The 17565-nt window shown below is 36.6% G+C and overlaps 1 protein-coding gene across 4 annotated transcripts in view; it reads right to left on the bottom strand.

Moving 5' to 3' along the window:
* Positions 1–313: 313 nt before the first annotated feature.
* Positions 314–17565, bottom strand: part of CXADR (CXADR cell adhesion molecule) — a gene marked incomplete at both ends in the record, with an annotated part of 51607 nt that continues 34355 nt past the window's right edge. For 2 of the 4 annotated variants that reach the window (XM_084231428.1, XM_084231429.1), the window contains one exon: positions 14161–14348. In XM_084231428.1, coding sequence (XP_084087554.1) covers positions 14161–14348 — 188 coding nt within the window. Of the gene's footprint in view, positions 356–14083; positions 14349–15886; positions 16026–17318; positions 17442–17565 lie in introns of those variants that run through there. The other 2 variants (XM_084231427.1, XM_084231430.1) reach the window with 2 other exon arrangements.

The following is a 17565-nucleotide window of genomic DNA, read 5'->3' as shown; positions in this document are numbered from 1 at the left end:
CTGTCGTATCAAAATAGGCGTATAAAAGGTCTAAAATTTGTTAGCAGCAGCTAACTGCAAATACAACTACAACAAAATATCCTTTTACCATTAAAGTGACTATGCATAGTATTTTCCTACCCAAGACTTTGGCCTGTACTGATTGTGATGTAACATCTGACTTTAATCCCCTATGCCATTTCACAAAGTAGATTTGTTTTTAACAACCACTCTAATCTCTGTGCCTGGTGCCTTTTTCAGTATGTTAAAGTCTTTTCTAGAGGTCTAAAGCCAAATAGTACAGTCCTTCACATTCTTCGGTAGTCCTTCATATTTATACCACTGTAATGTCATCAGTCTTGAAAGCGTACTTGAACTACAAAAAGAGAAAAAGAGATATGAATTTTTTTCAAAGATTTGAAGTGGCGGGGTAAATAGACTTTTCAAAAGCACCTAAGGATTTAATTTTAATATTACAAGTACTATACATCGCTGATAACCAGATAGCATGTATGTTTGGTGGGCAGACTTAAAATTCTGAACTAAACGCAATGTGGAAACAAAATTTTATCTTTGCTGATCTCTGTGCCTCAAAAGAAAGAGTCCAAAGTAATAAATGCTTGTAAAACAATGATAGTATTATATACTTTTCCTCCAATGCTCCCAATTACATATACCAATTGGATGGGGAAAATGTTAAAAATAGTACTTTGTGGGAGAAAAATGCCTAAAGAAATATCTAGGAATAAAATTTAACAACAGAAAGGTGACAGGAGATCCCATGAAGGAGAAAAATTTTAAAGAAAAAGAAATGATCTGAAGAATATACTATGTTTCTAATGAGATAAACTACCAATTTGGTCAGGGTCTCCCTGGTGGTGCAAGGGGTTAAGATGCAACCTATGAAGCTGTGCGCAGCCACTGCAGCATGAGTTCAATTCCCTAATCGCTGCCCCCCTCAGCAGTGTACTTTAGTCAGTCTGCCTGTTCGGTTCCCCACTCTGTCTCTGGTGAATCCTCTCACCACCCCCATCCCAGGCCTGTACCCCAGTTCTTGTATGCATAAACAAATCTTTACAAAAACATTTTTAAATCTATGTATTACAAAACTTTTTCTTTAATATGTAAAATTAGTATTAATTGTAATCAGAATTCCCATGAAATTTAAAAGAACTTGAAAACCTGATTTTCCATTTGCACAAAGAACAGTTCTCAAAAATAACCAAAAAAATGTTTTAAAGATGAGCATGTTATTGTTTTAACATGATTTATCTATGTATACTCTTATGTATGACATAAGACAGACTCTACCAATGAGACAAAATCACAAGTGCAGAACCACAAGTTTAATGCGAGGTGAATGTGACTTTACAAATAAATAATGGGTTGTCGGAAAAGTCATGACGTATTTTATGTTTTTGAAACAAAAATGGGTCATGATTTTTCTGACAGCCCAACAGTTCACTAATAGTGAATTAGTAGGCTATGCATCTTTTTCCATTTATGGTAAATTCCTACTTAAGAAAGTAAAAGGTTAATTATACATAAAGATGAAATTATGAAACTAAAAATAGGCAATATGGAAGGTCATAGTTACAAACTTTAGCATAGGAATGTTTTCTCCACATGACAGAAAAATTGTGCTTTGAATTTGGAATTAGTAAAGCAAAACTTTATTATCAAAAGACATCTTGGCAGCAATCCCATTGCCCACCTGGGACTATGCAGGTGCCTCTTCACCAACCCTCTCCCTCTGCAGGGCAGCAGCCTCCTGCCTGTCCCTTCCGGGGCTTCTCTTCACTGACCTCCCTCAGTGGAGGCAGCTCTCCTCAAGGCTGCCCGCCTGCAACCATGCAGGCCTCTCTCAGCAAACCTGTCTCTTGCGGGGCAGCTCTTCCTGCCTGCTTCTGTCTATGCAAGTGTCTTTTACATCCTATCTCTTTTCTAATAAACATCTTTAAATATTAAAAAAAAAAAAAGACATCTTAAAAGACAAGGCCCAGAGAGAAAACTTCCAAAAAAGTGAAAATAATAGAACTTATGGGTTTGTCATAGAATGAAGTGAAATGATTAATGTAAAATATTTCAGTACCTGGCAAATACCAAATGCTCAATAAATTTTATTATTTTTACATAAGCTGGATGAAGTCTGAAAATAAATCCCAAAGATAATAATAGAACTCATATATCACAAGATATTAACCTTTATAGTTCATATGTATACTTAACATGCATAAAACATTTTATGTAGCAAAATGGAATTCCATTTTACAGATAGTGTAAGTGTAATTCCATTCTTTGACAAAATTATGTCTGTTCTAGTATTACTCTCACCTTACACATGAGAAAACAGAGTATTGAAATAAATTGGCCCACGTGGGGATTTCAAACATCAAGTTGAACTCCAGGACACATTTTTAGGAGATAGAGGTTTGGAAAGATAGTCCTTAACTGCTAATAATGGTTACTCTTAAATTGTTAATGATATGTAAGCATTAGTATTTTGTTATTTAGAAAACAACAGGATCGATATTATGGAATTCTGATTCAGATAAAATTGCAATGAAAAGGAATAAATGACCTTATAAAGTTATTGGCCACAAGGGGGCATCAGATATTCTTTTCTAATTTACAAACAAATCTCCCTTCTCAAAAAGCATTAGCTTCTTTTACTATGGACCTACATGTAGAATTGTCATTGGTAATGTGGGATTTTAATTAAGCGTGCCATAGTTATTAACACAACAAAAGATTATAAACTTATTGTTCTGTTAAAGTAATATTCATTTAGGAGAAAAATACCTAAAAGCACAGAGAAAAGATTAATCCCTCCAGTGGAGATATTTTCGTGGATGGGAAATGTTTCTAAAAGAGTTTTTGCTTTATATATTCCCATACTGTTGTGCCATGATAAGAAATATATTCATTTTATGGCCAATTTGAAAATGAACATTTTATGTCACTGATTTTATTATAAAACATTGTTTCATGGTATTCATATGTGTACACCTCAATTCCCAGGAAAATCACTAGATCAGGAATCTGAAGACCTGCATTTTGTTCCTCTGTGGCCTTAAGAAATCAAACCCTTTCTTGATCATGTCTTAAAAAATTCTATTCAACTAGACATAGCCTATGGATATTTTGGGTGTTGTGTTTTTACAAATTTTGAATTGCTATGTAAATTTTCTTAACTGTATCACAAATCTTTTCCCCATGCACAAAAAAAGTCTAAATCAAACCTTCCAACACAAGATCACAAAGCCTTGTTGTTACTGTGCAGTACATACATTGTCCTTTACCTATGCACTGGACATAGATTTAGTTAGCAGGGTAGAGACTGCATTTACACTCACGAAATAGTTTGATTTTACTTCATTGTTTCTGTGAACACAGAAGATGTTCCCTGGGGCCTCCCTTGGGCACAGGGGTGCAAGTCTCAGCTCTATCAAGCTATCACCAGTCACTATGGCATGAGTTTGATCCCTGGCCAGCAAGCTAACTCACATGGGGCAGCAGACTTCTCTGTCTCTTCTGCTCCCCACTCTGTCTCTGGTGAATCTTCTCACCCCCTGCACCTCTGGCCTACACCCCAGTTCTTGTATACATAAGTAAATAAAAATAAATCTTTTAAAAAAAAAAATGTCTCATCAGGTCAGGAGTGGTGGAAGAGGATGTTGGAAGACTTTCATTTTCCCACAGGTTGCAATTGCAGTCTTTGCTATCTTCATCAGAGTTACTCCTCATAATTGCAAGCTCATTCTACTGCTCCCTAAAATGTCCTCACTGCTGACATTTCTGGAATATAAGAGGAAAAATGTCCTACTTAGTGACACTGAAAGAGCAAAATGCTAGTAGTCATCATTCAACTTGGACTAGTGTGTGACAGCTAACCTCACACAGGACCTAGACACATCTTTTCAAATGCAAGATAACTCATGTTCTTCACTAGCTTAGTTTGTGCTGATTCCATAAAGACTATTCTGAGCAAGAACTCCAGAAACTTGAAGAAACTAAAGATAAATTGAGAAATACTGAGGGAAAGATATGGGGTGATAGCTTCATAGGAACAAAGTCAGATCTGCTGCAATTATTAACGAAAATCACCGAGACTCCAACCACATGTTAAACGTTAAATGTAAAGATGCCTCCACTTTCAAGAAGTCTGACTTAGTGAGAGGAGATAAACACGCTGAAGATACAATTGAGAAGGAAGAAGTCACAGAACCAAGAAGTCAGTTTTGGAGGATTAGGATTAGGTCAGAAACAGAAAAGACCAGAAACAAAGCAAAACTATAAAGTAGCAAAAATAAAAGTTGCATTTCATATCATGAAGGGCTCATTTTGTTAATCCTTTAAGAGTAATAATACAAAATAAAAATGCAGAAAGCATATGAACACTTGTCAAAAATACAAATGGCTTTTAAACATAGGAAATGTCTGAACAAAAAGAAATAGAATTCTAAATCATGAGATAATTTCTTCTCAGAGATTGGGATAGATCAAAAATTGGATTAGAGTATTACTGGTGAGGATGTGGGGAGAGGTAAGCACTCTCATCCACTGCAAGCAAAAGCTGCTACAATGTTTAAATAGGTATTTTAATAACATATTAAAATATTCTTCACTCACCATGTCCCATTTAAAAATGTACTTTAAAGATATATTTATACTGGGCTTCCCTGGTGGCTCAAGGGGTTAAGCACTATGAAGCAATCCACAGCCTCTGTGGCATGAGTTAAATCCCCAGCTGGCCAGGGAGCTACCCACATGGCGCAGCAGACCTCTCCTGTGTCACCCGCTGCTCCCCTCAGCAGTGTATTTCAGTACATCTGCCTGTTCTGTTCTCCATTCTGTCTCTGGTGAATCCTCTCACCCCCCACACCTCTGGCCTGTACCCCAGTTTGTATCCATAAAAGCTTTTTAAAAAAAAGAAGTATCATTAACACTAAAAAAAAGATATATTTATACTTACGCAAAATGATGTCTACACAAATATACTGCTTATAATCTCATTTCTAAAGAAAGGAATTGATTTTAATGGCCATCAAATAGACTAGTTAAATAAACTACAGTGTATCTTTATGATGCAATGTTACAGTTGGGAAAAACTGGTCGTTTTAGACAGGTAGATACATAAATGACAGACAATAGGTTGAGAATGATCTTCCGGGATTTGTTAAATTAAGAAAAACAAATGTTTACAAAACACACATACACACACACTCCCATACAAGTATAAACATAGAAGAATATGATAATGGAAGACCAGCTGTGAAAGTCTAAAGTGAGGCTAGAGTTTGGACCTTACCATTTTTAGTTAGAGGTTCTCCAGGGAAGCTTTTAAGCATTACAGTGAACATGAGTTATAAAGAAAATTAACCTACAAGACTTTTAATCAACTCTTACGTAGACCAGAGGTAATCACAGAGCAATGGTCATCTTGCTTCCATAATCGGGTGGATACTTATTTCTGTCTTCAGGTCTTTAACCTCTTCATGACTACCTGCAGTCAGATACTCCCAAGCCCTCTATAGACAACAGTAAATGAATGGAAAAGGTGAGTTTTTTAATAATAGCAAAAGAATGAAAAAGCCATGCATTCACTTTATCTGTCCAATCTGAGGCATTTTTAAAAGCTAATATTTTATTGCTGTTAGTAGTAACAATAAGACAAGAGGCATAGGACAGAACCTTCTCTGGAAAACATGGAACTTTGTTTAATACTATTAACAATAATGATGATGATGGCAATGAACATTTACAGAGTGCTATGCGCCAGCCTTAGTGCTTGACAGGCACTAACTTACCAACCTTAGAACAATCTACTAAGTAGGTCTGACTATCTTCATTATATTGGTGAGGAAAGGGAATTGAGAGACCAGGTGTTTTGTCTAAGGTCATCCAGACAGAACTAAACTCTCCCAACTAAACTCTTTCTGAGGTACTGATAAAGGTTACCCCCATCCCTACACTTACCTGCATTTAATGCCAAAATAAAATTTGTTCAATGTATCCCTGATGGGGATTTTTCACCCCTCCCAAGACAAAAATCCCATAAAAATTTTGAGAAATAGAAACTCTCCAGAACACCAGAAAAGCCTTCAGCGACAGAAGCAGCGACAGGAGTCAGCAGATGGAGTATGCCAGGAATACTCTCCTGCCGCTGGGTGGCAACAGTGGAAACACACAGTGTCTCAGTACCTGTCTGCGTCTGCTGTCTGCATACACATTTTTTTCTTCATCTTACTCCTTTCTATTTAAGTCAAATGCCTAATTTGGCCCCTAGTCTATGTCTACATAAATTCCTTGCTAATCTCCAACATGTACATGCTGTTACTCCCAAGTTTCTATGTCCTGCCTCCAGTGGCATATCCCCATGTATCTGTTCACCAGCTCTACCTACAGACCAAGTAAGTTTCTCAAACTTAACATCACTAAAACTGAAACTTTAACTTTCAAATCTTTGAGGAATCAGGCATCAAACTCCACCTTTACTTCTCCGTACATTTTCTGCCACGGTGCTATTCTAGATATTTAGAATTTGTCTTCATGCTTATGACTAACAACTTCTATCTCGAGCCCCAAGTTGTCTACTTAGGTCCCAATATCTCGCCCAGATTTTAGTATGTTAAATGTTGCATGGCTAAAAGAGGACTCTATTTTCAAATTTGCTACTTCTCCACCTGTCTTTCCTGTTCAGTGTCATAATTTTGCATTTGCTCCAATCGAAAACCCAATACCCACCCATTACCAATCCAGTCACTATTAATTTTTAAAAATAATCAGAGTAGGCTCACCCACATTTACCTGAATATGTAGAAAGCATTTCTAGAATAAATAAGTGATCATACTTTTCACTCTATCAATTTTATGCCCTTGAATGTATCACCTATTAAAAAATTAAAAATACATTATAACTTAAAATATAGAACTTCCTGGGCCTCCCTTGGTGGCGCAGCGGTTGAGCACTGGGCTGCGAGTCTGCCTGCAGCCTCTGCAGCGCCGGTTCATTCCCCGGCAAGGGTCCCACAAAAAAAAAAAAAAAAATATATATATATATATATATATATATAACTTCCTTAAAAACTCTAGTTCCCTGAAATGTTTCATCTTACCAGCAAGATCCATAATACAAATCCATCACCATCAGCTACTTCTTTTTCATTTAACAAGGAGATGTGATATTAAGAGTGTATCACAATTTTCAATTGCGAAAACATTCCTAATACCCAGTACCTCAAAATGTGACCTTATACGGATGTCATCAATGAAGATGCAATTAGTTAAGATGAGGTCATTGACATGGGTTCTAATTCAATAACTGGTATACTAATGATAAGGACAGAACTATTAGGACAGGCATGAATAGAAGGTGGCAGAGACAGAAACAAGATGGCCACCTACACTCAAGGAAATGCCACCAGTCTTCTCTAACACTCACTGCCCTGCCTATAGCTTGATCTCAGACATCCATCTCCAGAACTGTAAACAAGTCCCACGTAGGCCACCAAGTTTGTTACTTTATGGCAAGCCCAGCATACTAATAAAACTATAAACAGAAGTTAATTGTAAATAAGTAGTCATCTCAGAAGACTAATCATTTAAAAGCATGTAAGGATTTTCTCATCTCACTAAAGGTATACTCAGATATTTCTGAGAGTTTGTTAAATCCAAGAACAAATATTCTACCAATAGTGGCCGAGTATGGAATCCAGTCTCTTAACATAGCATTTCCTAAACAATTCACAGGTTGCTAAGGTTAGTTGATGATGGAAAAAATGCAATGGTACAAGCCAGATGCGCAGGAGGGTGAGAGGAGTCACCAGAGACAGATCAGGGAACAGAACAGGCAGACTGACAGAAACGCACTGCTGAGGGGAGCAGCGGGCAGGACAGGCGAGGTCTGCTGCACCATGTGGTATTCTCGCCAGGTGGCTGGGATCGAACTCGCGCTGCAGAGGCTGCGGACAGTTTCACAGCGCTGCTCTCAACCACCTGCGCCACCAGGGGAGGCCCCAACTATTAGATATTTCTAAAATGTTTCTCCACTTATTTGGTCTGCTTTGTGTTGCTTCTATTGAGTCAGGCGACTCCATTCTTTATTTGTGCAAGTTAATTTTTAAGTCATGTGTGCTTTTCTCTCACCACACACACTCAGTTACCCTTTTTTCCCCCCTCAACACTGTCTTTTTGGAAGACACCAGGCCACTGTCTTAGAGAAGATATGACATACTTAATGAATGCATACATGCCCTCAGAGCCAACAGTTTCCTTTCTAAAAATTCATTTAACATTTACTGAGCAAATGCAAGTTAGAGCAGGCACAGGGGATAAAGGTAAATAAACCAGTTCCAAGCTATGAAGACAGTATATTAAATATATTAAACAATTCAAATACATAAGACTTTCTACTGGCAATATTAGGGCCCAGACACACCCAATTCAGCTTGTGAATGAAGAGGTTGGCATGCAAATCAGGAAGTGATTCAAAGGGGGTCGCGTATTACACTTGCAGAAAATATGCAACTGGACAAGTAAACGACTCTGGTTGCATAAGCTGCGTGTATCTAGTACAGCTATCCCATAGAGGTGCACCAGGAAGTGTGGGGAAAATAAATCCTAGGGAATTGGAGTGAACCACGTAAGACCTGTGACATCAGGTTAAGATCTTTTTTTCCACATGGTCAGTTACATTTTTAATACAAGCCATATACTGGGACAGTGAGTTAGGGAAAGACAAGCTCATGACCGCTTCCAGACAGTCCTTTAATGGGGGCTGACATGAGGTTTTACCTAAATTCCTGAATCTTCTGCCACCTCTAATTCTCTCATTGAGTTAGAATTTCATAGCAGTAAGACAAGCAGCAGTCAACTGATCAAGACCTTGTTAGGACAAGTAAGCTAGACTGAAATTTATTTTCTCATTTTCCTCCAGAAGTTCTCCTTCTGCAGCTAAGTTGGGGCAACACTTTTTTCAATAGTTATTAAATTTAAGTAACAAGAAATTAATTTGATTTTACTTCAGAAATGCCAGCAAGAAAAACTGTTCCTAGAATTGGATTCCTGATCTTTTCACTACTGCTTTTGTTGCATTTTGAAATTACAGTTGATTATGCCTGAGTCTTAAAACTACACTATTTTTCCTTAATAAATTATATTAAATTCTCAATTTCATCAGTTTTGCTATTTGGTATTTAGTTAACCAGAAATATGATCCAGGCCTTAGAGCTGCAAGATTAAAATATGGTTTAAATTAAAGACATTAAATTATACTCAAAGTATCACTAAGTATGTTTTCTTATAAACTTGATTCTCTGAAAATCTGGTTATCACTGTCAGCATCCCAGTTACCAGGGACAAATACAACTAATTTGTATATTATATCAACTCTATTTGTTTAAAACCCTCCGACATACTGTGTGATATATTTTTGATCCCCATTTTAATCACTAGAAAACCCAAGTTAATAGTAATAAGTGTTGTTTAAAAATGTCCAGTTCCTCATCCATTGTTCTTTTAATCCCCAGGTAGAAAATTTCGCCTTAGTCTATGCCAGTTCTCAGTGTAGGACAATTTTGCCACCTGCCGACAGAGACCACTCAGCAACATTGAAACATTTCTGGTGCTCGCTTCGGCAGCACATATACTAAAATTGAAACATTTCTGATAATCACATCTTCTGGGGGGAGTGAGTGCCACTGGCATCTAGTGGGTAGACTCCAGGATGCTGATAAACACACTATAATGTATAGGATGGGCCCCCCAAAAACAAAAAATAAAATCATCTAGTTCAAAATGTTAAAACTGTGGTTGAGAAACCCTACTATGACAAAATATTCCTCAAAATGTCTTCTTACAGGTGATTACACAGTCCCATCATGGATTTTCCTAGAACCATAACTAGGTGTGCATTTAATACATGTTTGAATACATGTTTTAAACGCATTTCAAACGCTGAGTTTATTATATAAATTGCAAAGTAATAGAAATTTGGGGACTGCAATGCCAATTACTCTATATATTGTTATATGAATGCACAGTAGTGAGGAAATTATATATATTTGAAATGCTTTCACTGATCTGATTGTTGCGGTCTGTTTATTCTGTTTGATAAAGGGGGGGACACTGATTTCGGGAAGCAAAGGGGAATAGCATATTGTAGACATTTTTGTTTTTGCTTTTGTTAAGGCACAATGAAGCCACACCATGAGGCAAAAAAAACTGCTTTCTTGATTTTATTTCAAAAGTACACAAGGTCACAAAACTAGAGCAAGTTTTCTATTTTTTTAAAACAAATTTTGTTTTTACAAATTTCAAAATCTGCACCATTGGATACTAAATCCAGAAACTATAAATACAAAGTCATTTTTGAAACTGACACTATCCATTCTCTACTTGTATATGTTAAGTGTCAAAATATCAGAAGCACAAGTGTATTTCTCACAAAAATTGAGTTAGGGATGAGAATAAGTGAATCAATGAATTGTGGTTCCCTTAAACACTTATGTCATTAAATAAACTAGTAGAAAACACAAGAGTCATTCTTTCCTTGAGCTGAACTTTTTAGTGTTCATGACCAAAACCAAACCCAAAAGATATTCACCACAAAATAGGGGATTCTGTAAAACTAGATTTTAATGAAGAAGCCAAACACAGTGAATAATTCCTGGTATTACCATCCATAAAATAAACAGAACCACAATTCACAAATCATATCATTCTTCCCTTCATCTATAACATTAATAACTAAGATTTGTGCTCAGTTGTGAAACGTGTCAAAATAGGCAAATGACTAAAAATTCCAACTGCAGAATGTTGCCTTTTTTGCAAGAATAGTCAAAGGCATTTGAAATATTAAAACTTGCCCAGAACATGTATACTACTAAACACAGGAATATTATAAAGATGTAGGTACATATATAATATATAATGTCACAAGCCACTAAAAAGTTAAAATTGTGCCAACATTTTCTATAAACTATTTCTATGTGACGCATCAAAACATTGATCACATAAAATATGGACAAATAAGGCATCTGAAAGCCCTAAACACTGTTGAGATGAAGAGATTAGGGAAAAAAAACTTTAAAGGTTCACATAGCTTCAAACTGACATGCTGCACACACACACACACACAAAAATCAGAGAATAGTTATTTTAAGAGCCATACATTACAGAATTTGATATAGAACTTCATGCAACCAGTTATTTTTATATTTAACCAAAATGTTTACCTGCCCCTTCACTAGCTCCAAATTTCCACAACTCAATCTCTTAATTAAAAATCCTTTTAGTAAAATCAGAATTTCTTCATATCCATAGTCTAACTGCGTTTCTTCAATTAACATCCCTGTCAGACACATGCAGGCTGTGGTTCCGTTGTAACAATCCCATGGTAGATAGCCCAAATTTAAAGGGAATGATTTGTTTGGAAGAACTAGCTGGTGTAATCGAGAACAGGTTTTATTTGTTTTTGGTTTTGCCTGCTAACAGGGGACTATTAATAAAATTGTCAATAAGAAAAAGAACACCTGTTGCAAACCTGTTGTCACTTCTCTTTAAAAAAGAAAATACCTGTAAACTACATATTCAAAATTCAGAGTTAAGTAACTCCACAGCAGCATTTCTTTTCAACATAATTGCTTTTCATGTTACACTGCTTCACTCAAAACCATGGTGCCAAGTCTGTGTAAAGTAGAATCAGGCAGCTTCCGAGATGCAGCGCCATCTTGCCTACTGTTGTTTGGCTCGAATGATTATATGTTGAACAGCTCAATGATTACCAATTGTAATTGTAGAAAAAATATTTGATCTCTGGTTTAACTAAAATCATCACTGAGAATTCGGGAAGTTATAAATAATACCTGACCTCTGGATTAACTGAAATTTATAATGCGAATACCTGGAAGATATTACCTAAAATTGAATTCTGTCCTCTAAACTCAGTGACACCAATAGGTCTCCTTCAGGTGACAGGAATGATTTTTTTACCTGCTCCCTTCTCAGATTGTAGTTGGTATGGACCTGAACTATAAGTATTTTTGAAGAGATTCTGATTTACTTATTGCCAAATCTTACATATTTCCAGCTTTACATAATCTTCATTACATCAAAACTGAGACAAGGGAGGACCGAAAATTTTTTATTCAAATTTGTGCTATTACTTCTGGTAATATCTTACAAATTTTGCTCATATAAAACAGATATGTATCATTCAAAAATAGTTATAAAATCAGAAACACATCAAGAGTGTTGGGGATGTAGACATTTTTATATCTCTGTGAATAACAGTCAATTAATTTGCATCCACGAAGGAACAGAGAAGAGGAGGTCAGACAGAGAATACGAGGATAAAGAGGTGTCACAGTGATACATCTAAGGAACAGTACCTTCACCTCTAAGCACCCTTTAGGTGATAGCTAGCTCATAGGCACCAGAAATTCATAATAAAAATTAAATTACCCAAAAGGCACAAATGAAAAATGTTAACACAAGTATAAAAAGCAGTATTATGAAAGGTTAAAAACCTATTTTTAAAATGCTTCCAAATATGTAAAACTATACACTAATCCATTACACATTCAGCTTAAATTTACCATTAAAGTGTACACAATACACCGCCTAGCTATAAACTCATGCCAACGTTGATTTATAATGCAGCACTGCTCATCACAGCACCCAAAGAGATGATCAGAAACCAACTCCCTACTAAAATCTAGGGAAAAGGTTTTAGAGCTAGTGAAATAATTTATTGCAGACCTTATTTACTATAAAGAAACTGTTGGCTCATTCTACTATATCCACACTCCCTCACAATCTTAAGGGAAGTAACAATAAACTCACTTTCTTCTACAAAAACAATATTTAACACATTTGGCAGTTAGGAGTATTCTACTCCTTTTCCTTTCATTTTTTAAAAAGAATATTCACTTTCACAAAATGAACACTCAAACTTCAAAGCCCAAATTTATTTTCTGCAACTACACAAAGACACATTGGCCATACAATAGCAACCGTACATCCTCCCCAAGTCTGAAACACAGCACTGGTAGAGGACATGTACAGCTTAAAATGTATTTCATTATTCTGAATCTGTGAAGAAAATATTCTCCAGGAACTGCATTCAAGAGGGTAAATTTTAGATTATGTGTTTCTAGAATATATAATATGCAACACCATCCAAAACATGAAAGCAAAAAAATGTAATTTGGAACCCAGAAATCGGGAATTTTGATCTGTAATTGTCAATAAATGAGTTAGAACTTTTTTTCATTAGAAAAATACCACTTAAGGTGGACAGCCAGTATTTAGATGGGAACTACAAAACTACAGCCTTGATCTGGCTGGTCACTGTTCCGAAGACATCCACGAGTCTCAAGGATAAATCCATCCCTGCTATCATACCTGTAGTGTCACTGCTGTAGCTGAGAAGGTAATTTTTAAGTGAATCTTACAGATGCCAATTATTTTAGCAGGTTAAGAGCTTCCTATGTACTTGGTGCCTGTAGTGTCTACCAATGAATGATCTAAAAAATCATTTTATAGACAAGGTTATGAATGAACTCAGAGGTAAAACTAGCAATTTCTAATTGCTATAAAAATGCTATAAAGGATGCTACAAAAATAATAAACATTAATTTATGCAAGCATTTTTTGCCAGTAATGCTTCTTTACCAATTTGGGGTGGGGAGGCTAGTGGGTTAAAAACGAAGAAAGGCCTAATAAAAATAATGACAGAAATTATAAAGTACCACTTTCAGATGATTCAAGTATCAACTGGGTGTGCATAAGTTCACCAATTTCTTCATCTCGTATTTCATATTCAAAGTGCTACATTCTTAATTAAGTATTGATATTTAGAAACCTATAAAAGTCAACCTTTTAAAGGCTATCTTTTCCCGATAGTGAATTTGTCTTTAGAAATTTAATGCCTTTATTCTTTCAGTACAACCAAATAAAATTTTTTGAAGTATATTTCTTACAGTTTGTGGTTAACTTTTCTTTTTGCTGTATTTTGAGACTAGTAATGAAATTTTGAACAGAGGTTTTCTTTCCAGAGAAGACATGAAAGTAGGAGAGCACAGATGTAGCTGCAGAGGCTCTATACTATAGACCCGTCCTTGCTCTGTGCTGGAATCATCACAGGCACGGCTCCCATCCTACTTAGATTAGGCGCAGCTACCTTAGCAGGTGGGAGAGTTGGGCTCTGAGGAGCGCGTTCAAAGTCTTCACTCGGTACTTGGTTATACTGAGTCTTAGAATATCCTTCCATATTGGAAGGAGACATGGATCCCAGGGATGAGTGATTGCTGCCGATGTAGCTTCTGGCAGTGGACGTGCGGCTCTTTGGGGGAGGCACATCTTCCCTATGAAAGCAAAGACCCCAAAAGAAGTTCAAGAAACAATTTTCTAAAAAAACTACAAGTATGCTAGCTATGAATCATGTAGTTGTGAGGGACAGACCCTCTATTTAAATATAAGTATGGAAAAGCGTATGTGTCCCCCACAAAAATATAAATGCATTAAGATATAGCAGTGTGAACTATAAACTATGTATCCCAATTATGATTTACAGAGTATAATGAAATTTTTTTTTACAAAACATGAATGATTCTACAATGTTGTCTTACAAGGAGCAAAGCTCAAATATTTGCCTATACTGGTGTATCACTGATCAAGATAATCTAGTTTCTGTCATGTAACACTTCAGAGCTGACAAACACTAAAAACTGCAGATATATTTCTAGCAAAAAACCTTTGTTATGAAAATTATCTTAATATCTTTTCTGAATACATATTTAAGTTGGCATAAAATGGGAATTTGGGCATAAAAAATTTCACATCAAACACTGACAAAGAATATGTGCCTGAGTTATCTCTGGTGCATTTAAAAAGTGGGCTTCCCCTGGTGATGCAGCGGTTGAGCACTGGGCTGCGAAGCTGCCTTCAGCCTCTGCAGCGCCGGTTCCATCCCCGGCCCCTGGCGAGGGTCCCACATGGCACTGCAGTCCTCTCCTGCAGCCCGCTGCTCCCCTCAGCAGTGTATTTCGTCAGTCTGCCTGTTCTGTTCCCAGCTCTGGCTCTGGTGAATCCTCTCACCCTCCCATGCTTCTGACTATACCCAGTGCTTGTGTAATTAAATAAATAAATCTTTTTAAAAAATAAATAAATAAAATAAAAAAACACAAGGGCCCAGACCCATGTGCACAATGTCAATTTCCTGGGTATTATTTAATTTGTTGTTATTTTTAAAGGTTCTGTAATTCTATGTGCTCTGCTAGTTAAGATTTGCAAGTTTAGAATACTTCTTAAAAATAAAAATTAAGGTGGATGTTAGCTGAACCTATTGTAATCATTTTCATACACGTTAATCAAATCATTATGCTTGTAAACCTTAAATTTATGTAGTGATATATGTCAGTTTTTCTCACAACTAGAAAGATGCAAATACATAAAAATCACATCATCAAAAGTGCTATAAACTACCTATATCACTTGATAGAGTCAGGTTTTTTTTTTTTTTAACAAAGAGAAACCTGCACCCCCCGAACAAAAGGAAAAAAAAAAAAAAAAAACCTCAACATGTTTTTAAAAACCTCATACGTGCATACCTGTATTTTATTTGGAGAAGACAGACTAAACTAGTTTGAGATAAGCATTTTGTAGTGTTTCTTAAAATAGGATCCAATAAGCAGACAAGTATGGGTATGTGGGGTGGGGTGGAGACTGCAAACTGAAACTGACTGCGACTGAAAGCACAAGCAATCAAATGTGTATGTAGAAGGGAAGAACTCTCTTACCCAATTTTCATAAGGGAAGATGTTTCAGATGGATATGGAAATTAGTACCTTCGAAATATAATAGATGTAATAAACATCAATCAACTCTTGTGTCACTTAATTACCTGATATCATGATGAACTTCCTTTTCATATTTTTCTTCTCTGCGCTTTTTACGACAACAAAAGACGATTAGACCAATGAGCACTAGAGCAAGTAAAGTTCCTATAACTGCTCCTGCAATTGTTCCAGCTCTATTTGAAGCTAAAAGAAGACGTTAATAAAGTAAGTCTATATTCAGTCATATTGAAAGGATATACTTTAAGTCAATTGCATTTAATACATTAATGTTGACAAGCAAATTAATTAGCTTTTTCTTTTTGATCTTAAAAAAAATTAAATTTTTTTTTCTAAACTACACAATCTATAGGCATACATTATTTTATTCCACTATGCTTTATTGTGAATCTCAGGTACCACATGGTTTTTAAACAAATTGAAGGTTTTGAGGGAACCTTGTGTCAACAAGTCTACAAACACCCGTTACAACAGCATGTGCAGCATTTGTAACATAAAGTGTCTTTAAATGAAATATTTACATTGCTATTTTAGACATAATACTTGTAGGGTAAGGTTAAAAAAAAGTGTCAGGCTTTTCTGCCCTCCCGCCATTAGGATAGATGATGGATCCCTGCGGTCCTGAATGCATGCCTGATGGTGGGCACCTGGAGTAGGGTGTGGGCATGCGTAAGTGGGGTACACCTGGGCTGAGAGACTGGGCTTATTAGGGTAGCGTCATGGGGACGCCAGTAGAAACGGAACCACGAGAAGAGCAGAGAAGCAGAGAGAACACAAGAGAAAGCCGGAGAGCTCAGATAGTGAAGAACTTGCTGGGGGCTAGGAGGCCTACCAGCTTCCTGGCCCCACAGCACCCCTAACCTGCCGTGTGCCTGGTAAATCCCAATAAAAGCCTGCAAAAGCCACCGAGGGCTCCAGGACTCACTCTTCCTTCACCTGTCTGCTCGGGTCATAGAGATCCTGCTCTGTGACCTTCCGGCCTTTACAATGCTATACTGCACACTATACTACCATATAGCAGAAACATAACTTTTATGTGGACTATCAAGTCAAAATATTCTTGTGACTCTCTTCACGGTGATATCTACCTTACTGGTATGGTCTGAAACCAAAACTGCCATTATCTTTGAGTTGTGCCAATATTTCAAACATGAACGTGATAAAATTAAACTAAAATGTTTTAATATTCATAGCTCTCTTGATTGGCATATAAGAATGTTCTAAATAGCTAAATATAGTAAAAGAGTTGATTTGACAATGCTTACTTTCTTAATGATGCTACAAAAACAGAATTTTTTAACAAAATATAATTATTTTTTTCCTTTTTATGACTTAAAAAAGCTGCATACCAAGCCACAACATGCTCTGCTCAGTTAGATCACCGTGCCCTCAATACACACTGACAGACTGAACCAAAGGAGGGTGAATGAAGATAAAGGACACGAACATTCTCACAAACAATGAAAAGAAGATACTCACGGGGAACAACATTCAGGCTGAGCGTGCACTGATCAGAGCCCACTCTGTTTTTGACTGTACAGCTATATACTCCAGAGTACTCAGTACTGGCATTTTTTACAGATATAATTGGTGAATTCATTTCTGTGGGGAAAAAAGACCCATTGCTGAGTGTTCAGTAAAGGTAAACCCTACTGAGGACCTCCCTGGTGGCGCAGAGGATTGAGCGCAGCACTGTGAAGCTGTTTTCAGCCTCTGCAGTGCCGGT

The sequence above is a fragment of the Talpa europaea genome, assembly GCF_964194135.1.
Source record: "Talpa europaea genome assembly, chromosome: 4".
Classification (NCBI taxonomy): domain Eukaryota; kingdom Metazoa; phylum Chordata; class Mammalia; order Eulipotyphla; family Talpidae; genus Talpa; species Talpa europaea.
This window is presented reverse-complemented; position numbering and strand designations above follow the sequence as displayed.